The sequence below is a fragment of the Calliphora vicina genome, unplaced genomic scaffold, assembly GCF_958450345.1.
Source record: "Calliphora vicina unplaced genomic scaffold, idCalVici1.1 scaffold_21, whole genome shotgun sequence".
NCBI lineage: Eukaryota > Metazoa > Arthropoda > Insecta > Diptera > Calliphoridae > Calliphora > Calliphora vicina.
The window spans coordinates 183,946-195,678 of NW_027052622.1; the positions used below are offsets into that span (position 1 = coordinate 183,946).

An 11,733-nucleotide genomic window follows, 5' to 3' on the forward strand; every position below is an offset into this window, starting at 1 on the left:
AGTCAAAACCCCAAAAATTTAAAATAATGAAACTTGAAAAAAATCCGACACATATTTATGTATACAAAAAAAGAAAAATTTAATTTTATTACTTTTTAAATAAAATGTCTTTTAGTAACTAAACTATTACAAATGTTCATGCATTGAAAATATTCCAAAAAAAACATGAAATTTTTTTAAATAATTTTTATTTACAGAACAGACATTTTAAAGATAAGTAGAGTATAAGTATATTCGTTGGGATTTAATTTTTACCATTTTATAATTGTTTTTTCTTTTCTTTTTGTGTTGATAATTAATTATCAATGCTATTATATATGATAAAAATAGGAAGCAAATGATATGAAATGATTGTATTATTTTATACACACATACAGTGGGGAGCTCAAATGAGTACATGTTTCTATTTTGTGCACTTCTTATGGAATAAAATTAAAACTAATAAAGCAAATCCAAAAATTTTTTCTGTCATTTGTTTTATGTTTAATATGTAACAAAATGAATTACAATTCAAAACAAAAAACATCCAGTTCTAAATAAAAAAACAGACAAAACTAAAATAACTCGCATGTACTCAATTTTGCACCCCACAATAACTTTAGGGAAGAATTGCATTTTTTAAAAAAATGTTCAAAATGCTTTATTACGTAAATAAAATTTTACACGCTTTGGCATATTTTCTATAAATTTTTCATTAACTTTTTTTGGAATACTCTCTCTCTCGTGCTCAATCCGCTGTTAAAGCTCATACAAATTGGTAGGAGTTAATCGGTATTGTTTCAACCGCCAATTCACGATTCAATAAAAATTCTCAATAGGATTGAACTCAAGACATTGAGCTGATAACTGCATTAATAAGAAATTTTTCTAGGAACATCATTCTTTACGATTTTTGACGTGTGTATTGGGTCACCTTCCTATTGAAAAATTACTTCTTCTGCAGGATAAGCGTTATAATCTACAAAGTCAAAAGATGAATGTGAAAAATACAAAGATGATTACGTATTGAGGTCGGTATATCGAACTGGACACTATTTCGGTAGAAATTTTGCTCACTAAACCATTTTTCAAAGTTTTTGATGAGTGCTTTAATTCGCCGTCCTGCTGTAAAATAACTTCTTCCACATGATTGGCGCTCTTATCTACAAAATCGGAATGGCAAGTCTATAAATTCGGTATGATTAGTCTTCAATATACGCAGATAGTCTTCTTAACTCATTAGTTCGCCGATTTTTTCAAAATTGGTGACACAGTAAGGAAACAGTAAAACACGGTAATGATATGGGGTTGCTTTATATGATGCCACCTTGGACCAATGCAAAGAATCAATGAAATAATGGGAAAAGAAAACAATCTGCGTATTTTGCAGACTCACCATACCGATTTTGTAGTCTCATCATCACGTTTTTGTATATAAAAGAGGAAATCCTGCAGAAGAAGAAATTTTTCAATAGGATGGTGACCCAATGCACACGTCAAAAATCGTAAAGAATGGTGTTCCTAGAAAAAGTTCTTATTAATGCAGTTATCAGCTCAATGTCTTGAGTTCAATCCTATTGAGAATTTTTAGTGAATCGTGAATTGGCGGTTGAAACAATACCGATTAACTCCTACCAATTTGTACGAGCTTTAACATCGGATTGAGCACGAGAGAGTGAGTATTCCAAAAAAAGTTAATGAAAAATTTATAGAAAATATGCCAATGCGTGTAAAATTTTATTTACGTAATAAAGGATTTTGAACATTTTTTTAAAAAATGCAATTCTTCCCTAAAGTTATTGTGGGGTGCAAAATTGAGTACATGCGAGTTATTTTAGTTTTGTCTGTTTTTTATTTAGAACTGGATGTTTTTTGTTTTGAATTGTAATTCATTTTGTTACATATTAAACATAAAATAAATGACAGAAAAAATTTTTGGATTTGCTTTATTAGTTTTATTTTTATTCCATAAGAAGTGCACAAAATAGAAACATGTACTCATTTGAGCTCCCCACTGTATGTATGTATATGAACTTTTAAAACAATTTTCTACTGAATGGGGCCTATTCTAAACTTTATATTTATAAAAAACATTTAAATTTTGTATGACTGGGGGGGGGAGCCAAATTAAGGAATTAAATAAATTAATAATTGGTATCAATCAATGAAACTATATTATGTATATATTTTAAGTAACTATGCATTATTTTGCGATTTGCTTTAATTTTTTCTAAATTTTTAAAATAATTATGATAATTTGCCTTTGTTTTGACAAAATTAAAAAAATTTATAAGAACTTTGGGAATAATGTGAAGGACCATTTAAAAATAAAAACTAAACATGTATTTAAAAAGAATCTTACCTTATGAAGTTTAATAAGATGGAACAGCATTTGTTAACTGTAAAAAATAAAAGAAATTCTTAGAATATTGTAATCAGCAAAGATTTAATAAAATACTAATAGTAAAATATATCAGTAAACCAAGTTATTTTCATGTTAGAATAGTCAATGAGATTCCTACTATAATTATCATCATTGGAATAACAAACACTCAACAAAAAATTTTCAGAATTCTTAAAATTGTTATTTGATATGTACAGTTACGAACATGAAAATAGCAGTACCACTAGGAAATTTTTTTGAAACGGCGTACAACGTGTTTACTCATTTGAATCTTAATTTTTTTTTTAATTCAATAATATGTGAAGTCTGTTTATTTTTTGTGACAATCATTTTGAAAAAATAATGATAACTTCTGAGATAAAGGCTCTTATATATGACAATTTACTGTTAAATAAAGTTATTTTTTTCGACAATTTCTGTTTTAGTAAGTAGCGCAATAATTTACATCTTTGCTTAACGAAAATTAATTTTGCTTGACAGATTAAATGGATTGCATTTGATGATTCTGACGATATTTCGATCGTCCTGAGGAGCAGTTTTCCGTTTGCAGTCTCTATTTTCTATTATTTCATTATATTCTATAGCGTTTGATATAGAGTTGAATATTTGGAAGAGATTTTCACTATATTCATAACTTTAAAATTAATTTTCGTTAAGCAAAGATGCAAATTATTGCGCGACTTACTAAAACAGAAATTGTCGAAAAAAATAACTTTATTTAACAGTAAATATAAAATAAATTCAACATAAATTATTCATTACTCTTAAAAAATATTTGACTTCTTTAAAAAAATAAAACAAATCCAGCACTGCTATTTCAATGTTGATAAAAAAAATACATATTGTCATATATAAGATCTCGGAAGTTATCATTATTTTTTCAAAATGATTATGTCACAAAAAATAAACAGACTTCTCAGATTATTGAAGTAAAAAAAATTTAAGTTTCAAATCTTTAAACACGTTGTACGCCGTTTCAAAAAACTTCCTAGTGGTACTGCTATTTTCGTGTTCGTAACTGTATGTATGTGTATGTATGTTATATACACATAGGGTAACATATAGACGAGACGTAATTGTCAAAAACCTAACTCTTGCAACAACAAAATACATGCTATTCAATGCATTTTGTTGTTGTATGAGACATGATTTGTTGTAAATTTAATTGACAAATCGGAATGTCTCGTCTCTATGTATATACAGTCCCGAACTTAAGTATTGGCACAGGATGCTCATTGTACTTTAAGGACGATTTAAAGGCCGTATAGTAGAGATTTTTAATAAAAAAATATATTTATCAGATAGATTGATGAATTTCCTATAAAATATAACCAACTTCATTTCAACAATTTAATACCATTATTTATTAATAACAAAACAACATAAAAAGTACTGCATTTCAATAAACAAAATTATTGGCACACTTCATTAAAAGTTAAAAAACATTTGATTTTGGAAGCAGTATTGCATAATTTAATATTTAGTTGCAAGTGACTTTCGTTTTATAACAGCCTCGAGTATTTTAGGCATGAATCCACCAACTTGTTTGTGATATCTCACCCAATACTTTGCCATTCTTCAACTAATGCCTTTTTCACTCGCTTATCTAGCTCTTCCCACAGATGCTCTATTGGGTTGAGATCCGGAGATTGTGGAGGGTGTGGTAAGACATGCGAAATATTGTATGAAAGCTACATACGTCCAGTATAGGCCGAGTGTTTGGAATCATTGTCATGTTGAAAAGTGAAAGAAAATGGTAAAGTTAACTTTTCTGCACTTTTCCTGAGGTGTATCCGTATATTTCACTTTGTCCATTATTTCGTCAATGAACACCAGCTCTCCAACCCCTGAAGCGGACATACAACCCCACACAATTACCTCTCCAGCACCATGTTTTACTATTGAAGCAATATTTTGTTTTTCCAGCTCTTTATTGGTTTTTTTTTCTATACCGTTTGACGGCCATCAGTGCGAAAAATATTAAATTTGTTTGCATCAGAGAATAACACTTGGTGCTAAAAATCATGTGGCTTACGTAAATTCCTAAATGGCATACTCTAAACGCTTCTTTTGGTTCACAGATGAAATAAATGGTTTACGCCTAGCAATACGACAACTATAGTTTGTCTTCTGGAGCACTCTTCTGGCTATTGCTGCGTGAACTTCTTTCCCAAACTCTTAATTAATCTCTGCAGCAACCTGTGTTGAAGATATTTTTGGACATAACTTAACCTTTTTGATTATATGGCTGTATTTACGCTCACTTAAGAATCTAGGACGACCTGTATGTTTAGCACTTTCAAGTGTTGATGTTGCCTTAAAACGTTGCACGATACTCCAAATTGTAAAACGGCTTCTTTCCATAATCTCTACAATCTCAGCATATGATTTCCCTTGATTGTGCAAATGAAGGATGATTTTGCGCTCAGATTCTGTTGTTTCCTTTTTTTGTTAGCCATTTTCAGCAAAATTGATAATTATTGTGCTCATTTTTTACAAATTGACATTAACGGTTTTAGAAACAAAAACTGTCAAATAAAAGAAGATAAAATCGCATTTTCAAAGAAAAAAAAGTGGATAGATCGATAAAATTTGAAGAATCTGGTTAAGTGTGCCAATAGTTTTGTTTTAGGGAATTGTGGAATTTTTCGTCTTTTTATTATTTTTAAATAATATTGCAAAATTGTTGAAATGAAGTTGGTGGTATTTTGTAGGAAATTCATTAATCTATCTGATACATATATATTTTTATTAAAAATGTCAACAATATGGCCTTTAAATCGACCTTAAAATACAATGAGCAACCTGTGCCAATACTTAAGTTTGGCACTGTACATTTCATAAGTAATTTTGTTTATTTTTACGATTTTTCTCTAAATTATTTTTTAAGCCTCAAATATTTTTCCGTTAAGCACTTAATATGAATGTAAAATTATATAAAATAGAATTTCATTCATTCATAATTTATGGAAACGAAATAACGGAGGTTAATTAGTTGCCAATAATGAACATTTAAAAATGTAATCTAATGTTTAAACCATAGATAAATACTAGGGTATTCAATTAATCGGGTTTCTGGTTTAATCGGTTAATCGAGCAAATAATTAATCGAGGTTTAGATTTATTCGGTTAATAATCGGTTAATTTAAATTTATTCGATTAACCGAATAATTTATATTTTCATTTTAAATTGAAAATACAACAACGAATTTTGTGTACATAAACATAAAAAACAGCAAATAAGGTATTTGAGATCATTTTTATAAACATATCGCCTATTTGTTGCAACAACGTCAAAACTCAAAATCCGTGTTTTATGAACTGAGTAATACAAAATATACGCTGTTCTATAATCTTTCATATAGTTTCATCAGTTTTCAAAAAAGTCAATTATTTTTTGTGTGTGAGAGTTTTTTTTGTTGTAAACATCAAAATTAAAATTCATGTTTTCTAGTATAAGTATAAGATAAGTGAAAATTTGGTTAAATACAGATTAGAAAGATATTAACATCTACTGTTTATATTTCTGAAATCGCATGATTTGTTGAAAATTTATTTAAAAAATAGTAAAATGTCATAAAATATTCAAAGACGTTTTTCTCGAAACGACTTTTTTGAATTATGACGTTGTTGCAGCAAATGAGCGATGTGTGAGTTTTTTAGGGTTTTAGTTAGATCTTCTGTAATAATCTTTTATAAAAATAATATAATTTAAACGATTTTTTTCTTTAGATTTAATAAAACTTTTTTTTGGAAAAAAACTCTCTCGCTGATTGTATATGTTGGAGAAATCAAAAGCATGATAAAGAATATTCCTTTTTGGATTGTTTTAGATTTTTTTAATTTAATAGTTTCGTTTAGTTATGATAAAAGACTCATTTCAAAAAAAGTTACGTCTACACATGTAAATACAAACAAAGTTTCAAATACATACATGTAAATTAAATATGTCAGTTGTTATATATACACACTAATCATGTTTAAAAAATATATAATTTTAATTTGAAATTTGTATTTGAATTGAAACGGAAAAATAAATACAAAAATGTGCAAAAAAAAGGAATTTCGGTTAATCGGTTAATCGACACAAATTAATCGGTTTATTTGTTATTTGAAAATCGGCAATTTCAAATTATTCGAACAGTTAACCGTCCAAAATTAATCGGTTAACCGATTAACGGTTAATCGATTGAATACCCTAATAAATACACATAAAAACAAAAACAACACATACAGTGTTGGAAAAAATAATAGGAACGAAGGCTTTTTTTCAAACTTTTTAAGTATGTTAGTCAAATTTAGTTTTGTTTAAAAAAATGTATATGCTGTTTTGTTTAACAGACATACAGCATAAGAAAAAACATAATCATTCCTATTTTCATTTATATTTTAATACATTATACGACTAACAATGTATTGAGTCAATATTTTTACTGGAAAAACGCGTAAAAGGATTCAACTTTTCGAGGCACATCTTTATATTTTTTGTTAAAAAAATATCTTATCTTAATATTTTAGTTGCTCTACCTTTGTTTTTCACAACTTTATTGCATCTGCAGCTCGTGGAATCAACCAATTTCTATGCAAACGTCCTTGTCAATGTCAAATCACTCTTCCTGGATTTGTTCCCATAATTCGTGCTTATTTTTCGGACTGAAACCCTCTAGCTGCCTCTTGAGCACTCCCCAAAGGTGTTCCATTGGGTTAAGGTCCGGTGACTGCGAAGGCCATTCCATAAGAGGTACTTTGTTGACAGCAAAGCAGTATTTTGCCAATTTTGAGGAGTGCTTCTGACTATTGTCCTGCTGAAACTCCCATCTGAAGGGCATCCCTTCCTCAGAAAATGGAAGCATTAAGATTTGCAATGTATTGTGGATCCACCGCCTTGTTTTACGGTCTTCTTGGTGTATTTTGGATCATATGCCTTATTGTCTGGGCGCCTAACATAATATTTTTTTTTTTTTTTTTATTATTATTTATTTTCAACAACCTAGCCTATTGGCCATAATCGGTTATAAATTTCTACTTAAAAAAATAGTTTACATTAAAAAATTTAAATATTTCCCATCGGATCCAAACAAATTTATCTTTGTTTCGTATGACCACAGCCCAAGAAGAACGTAAACACCCCATATCATGATGGCGGTGGATCCACATGATATGAGGCTGTTTCTCCTCTTCTGGTGTCGGTCCAGTATATTGGATAAAGAACGAAATATGCATCCAGGACTACGTAAATATATTGCAAATCTTAATGCTTCCATTTTTTTTTTTGAGGAAGGGATGCCCTTCAGATGGGAGTTTCAGCAGGACAATAGTCAGAAGCACTACTCACAATTGGCAAAATACTGGTTTGCTGTCAACAAAGTACCTCTTATGGAATGGCCTTCGCAGTCACCGGACCTTAACCCAATGGAACACATTTGGGGAGTGCTCAAGAAGAAGCTAGAGGGTTTCAGTCCGAAAAATAAGCACGAATTATGGGAACTAATCCAGGAAGAGTGGTTTGACATTGACATGGACGTTTGCATAGAAATTGGTTGATTCCATGAACTGCAGATGCAATAAAGTTGTGAAAAACAAAGGTAGAGCAACTAAATATTAAGATAAGATAGTTTTTTAACAAAAAATATAAATATGTGCCTCGAAAAGTTGAATCCTTTTACGCGTTTCTATTATTTTTTCCAGTAAAAATATTGACTCAATACATTGTTAGTCGTATAATGTATTAAAATATAAATGAAAATAGGAATGATTATGTTTTTTCTTATGCTGTATGTCTGATAAACAAAACTGCATATACATTTTTTTAAACAAAACTAAATTTGACTAACATACTTAAAAAGTTTGAAAAAAAAGCATTCGTTCCTATTATTTTTTCCAACACTGTATATGTGATTATTTTGAGTAATGTTTTTTTTTTATAGTTTCCACTCTATGTGTAAATTTATCTATGGTTTAAACATTTATATTTGACTTTTATTTTAAATTCTTACAACTTTTTTGATTAGTTTGTTTATCAAACAAATATTTTTATTCAAAAATTACCTTAAAACAATCCAGCGGTTTCTACATTTCCAGTCCTTGAGCTTACATGAAATTTAGAAAATAAAATTCTTATTTTGGGTCTAAAAATACAAATTAACTGAAACATGCTAAAATAAGTTTATATATTAGCGGTATTCACAATCTTGTGCATTTTTATTGCAAATTTATGCAATGGTGTATTCTGTAAATTTTGTCAGTGTAAAGTAAAAAATGCAATGCATATACAACGATGAAGACTATTTGCACAAGATTGTGAATTTGGCTATCAGCCCAATTATGAATAAAAATTCCGCGGGAGTTTTCTCCCATTTCTCATTTTTCCTATTCAAATTCAATGGGAAAAAACTCCCGGGGAACAAACTCCCGCGGAATTTTTAATTCATAATTGGGCTGTATATGTATGTAAAAATTGTCATCGAAATGCAAAAGGTGGTAACTATTTCTATAATTTTACGCACGTATAATAGATTTATAACTGAATATTTAAAAAAATTTAAACAAATTTACACTTAACTATCATGTATTTATTACATGTTCATATTTTCCTGTAAAATTATAGAAAGTTTATTCAAAGCCCTTTGCATTTTAGAAGTGTATATACAAATTCAAGTTTTTATATCACAAGTTTGGATATAAAAACCATATTACCTTTTTAAGACTGCTTTTACAAATATGAATTAAATTATGTAAAATGTACCTAAAAAGAAAATAAAAGAAAACGGCCCTACCACCATAACCTACAAAAACTATTTAGTTGTTGGTTGAGAAGTGACAAAAGAATGTTCTGAAATTAATTTGCATTTTTTTAAGAAATACAATTTTTTTAGTTTTTTAATTTACGTCTATATTTCTATAAAAAAGAAACAAAGTACAAGACTCCGTGAATTTGACAATTTATATGATGCCAATCTTATTGGCAATATCCAACGCATCATAGTCACGAGCCAAACGAACATAAGCCTTCTTTTGGCCATCGGGTCTGATCAAAATATTAACTTTGGCTACTTTAATATCGTAGAGCTTGCGGACAGCAGCACGCACGTGGTTCTTGTTAGCACGCAAGTGTGTCAAGAATACCAAAGTATTGTTGTCTTCAATCTTCTTCATGGCAGCTTCAGTGGTCAATGGGTATTTGATGATATTGTAAGCGTCCATGCTGAAAAACAGAATTTTGTAGTCATTGGGAAATTTTTAAAAACATTTTTTAAGCATTCAATTTTTCTAAGATTAAGAGACATCATTATCCTTAAATTGTTAATTATTTGCATTAACATTTATTGGCGGCCACTATACATTTAGTCCAATAAATGGTACAATTATTTTAAAATAAATATAAACATAAAATCAGATAAAAACTTACCGATTTCTGTTTGGTACAGATTTTCTGGGGTACTTGGGGTTGCGGGGCAACTTCAAGGTCTTGGGTCTACGGAAATGTACATTAGTGCGTACTTTACGTACACGAGTACCAAATGCACCCTTAACGATCTAAAAGCATTTTTATATATATTACTCGAACTTTACTTTTAAATTGTCCAACACTTACCTTGGTTTGAGCCTTCTTGGCCTTCAACAAAGCTACAGCCTTGGCCTTAGAGGTACCCTTTTGTACCTTGGATCCAGGTTTGTTGGCAACCTTCTTGCCTTTAGCAGCAGCACGGGCCTTAGCGGATAATTTAGCCAAGATAGATTGTGGCTTTTTGCCAGCAGCAACCTTCTTTTTGGCATCCTTTGTTTTTGGCTTGGACTTAGAAGCAACCTTCTTGGTAGGAGCAGCCTTCTTGGCTACATGTTTCTTAGTAGCGGCTGCAGCAGTTTTCTTAACTACAGCAGGTTTCTTAGCAGCAGAAGCGGGCTTGGCTGCGGTATCCTTTTTGCCACCAGCGGCAGAAGTAGTAGCCGAAGCTTTCTTCTCTGGCTTTTTATCACCAGGCTTGGCAGCTAGAAAATTAAATACAAATTATGATCAATAAACATTCGTTTATATGCATACACACACAATAACTAAGTGAGGTTATGTTTATAAACTTCTAAAAATGTGCAACCTCTGCGATTAAAATGTTTGTTTTGTCTTTCTCTATGATTTAATATGTTTTATCAAAATATAAGCCTTTTTAAACGATTTCATATTTGTTCCATTATTTATGCACTATTATATACGACCTCGTGTTTATATGATTGCAGCATGTTTTGTATTTTTTTCCATTTTTAATTTCTGTCAAAATTCCACTATTAAACATGTTTATTTATTTATTATTTGGATTATACCGCTTTACCACTTTTGTTTGTTAAGTTTTTAAATTTTTTTCACAAACAATTCCTTAAAAATTCTTACCGGATTTTTCGGTTGGCTTTTTAGGTGGCATTTCTACGAAAAAAAGAAATGAAAAGGAAAATTTTTTGTCTTTTTCAATCGGGCGGAAGTTCGTTGTTCGAAAATCATTATCGAAAATATGGCGATTTTTAGGAAATGTTCTGAAAATAAATAAATTTGTTCGTAATTTGATGTAAAGTTGCAGAGTTGCATTTTAAATGTAGTAGTTTTGTATTATGTTATTAAATATTTCATATATTAAAACTGCCCATTGAGTAACATCTACAGAGAAACATATAACTTAGATTAAATATTAAACACAAAAATCTCTATAGGTTACATAGCCTAAAAATATAGTATAAAATCAACTAAGCGCAAGGGTAGAATGGCATTTACAAAGTTATTTAGTAAATATGTCTAAAATTTTAGTTGATTTCCTTGTTCGAAAAATCAACAAAAAAGTTTGCTAAACTTCTTTATAAACTTTTAAAAATTACAAATGATACCAAAGCAAATTTATTATTTTATTTTTGGTAAATTATCTTTGTAATAAAATATCTGTTTAGTTAAATTAACAATTTTTATATGCTATTGATAAAAAATTGATTTTTTATTTAATTTATCTTTATTTAATGTTAAAAAGGAGACATTAATGTTTAGATCTTATAAAAATACTTAAAATTGATGTGGGAAACAATAACTATCTAACCCTATGAATTTGAATGCTCCTATGTGGAATGTCCATCTATATCTCTTGATCTGTTCCGGTACTAGTCATATTTGAAGGATTTGTTTTATTAATAATTTTTATTCATAAGCCTTTTTCATGCGAAAAATTTTATATGCAGCTTGACAGCTCGCTGTTGCTTTTAATTTCGTGCGAAAGAAGTGCTGCGTATGTTATTTCGTGTGGAAAAATAAGGTTGCCAGATTATTTCATATGTTTTCCACAATATAAACAGAGTACAACTCAAGGCGTATTTAACAA

At 29.5% G+C, this 11,733-nt stretch overlaps 1 protein-coding gene across 1 annotated transcript; it reads right to left on the bottom strand.

Annotated features, from left to right (window-relative positions):
- Positions 1-9,230: 9,230 nt before the first annotated feature.
- RpL23A (ribosomal protein L23A) lies at positions 9,231-10,892 on the bottom strand. The gene is made up of 4 exons (XM_065514852.1): positions 10,767-10,892; positions 9,978-10,372; positions 9,792-9,919; positions 9,231-9,587 (listed from the first exon to the last, which is right to left on the bottom strand). The coding sequence occupies exons 1-4, from the start codon at positions 10,795-10,797 to the stop codon at positions 9,326-9,328; spliced, it is 816 nt and encodes a 271-aa protein (XP_065370924.1). The 5' UTR covers positions 10,798-10,892; the 3' UTR covers positions 9,231-9,325.
- Between the last annotated feature and the right edge of the window lie 841 nt (positions 10,893-11,733).

Bases quoted from the DNA above. Each gene is read 5' to 3' on its own strand.
- RpL23A (XM_065514852.1), bottom strand. From the start codon at position 10,797: ATGCCACCTAAAAAGCCAACCGAAAAATCCG. The intron at 10,373-10,766 runs GTAAGAATTTTT...TTAATTTTCTAG, and splicing joins AAAGCCAACCGAAAAATCCG to CTGCCAAGCCTGGTGATAAA. The intron at 9,920-9,977 runs GTAAGTGTTGGA...AAATGCTTTTAG, and splicing joins CCAAGAAGGCTCAAACCAAG to ATCGTTAAGGGTGCATTTGG.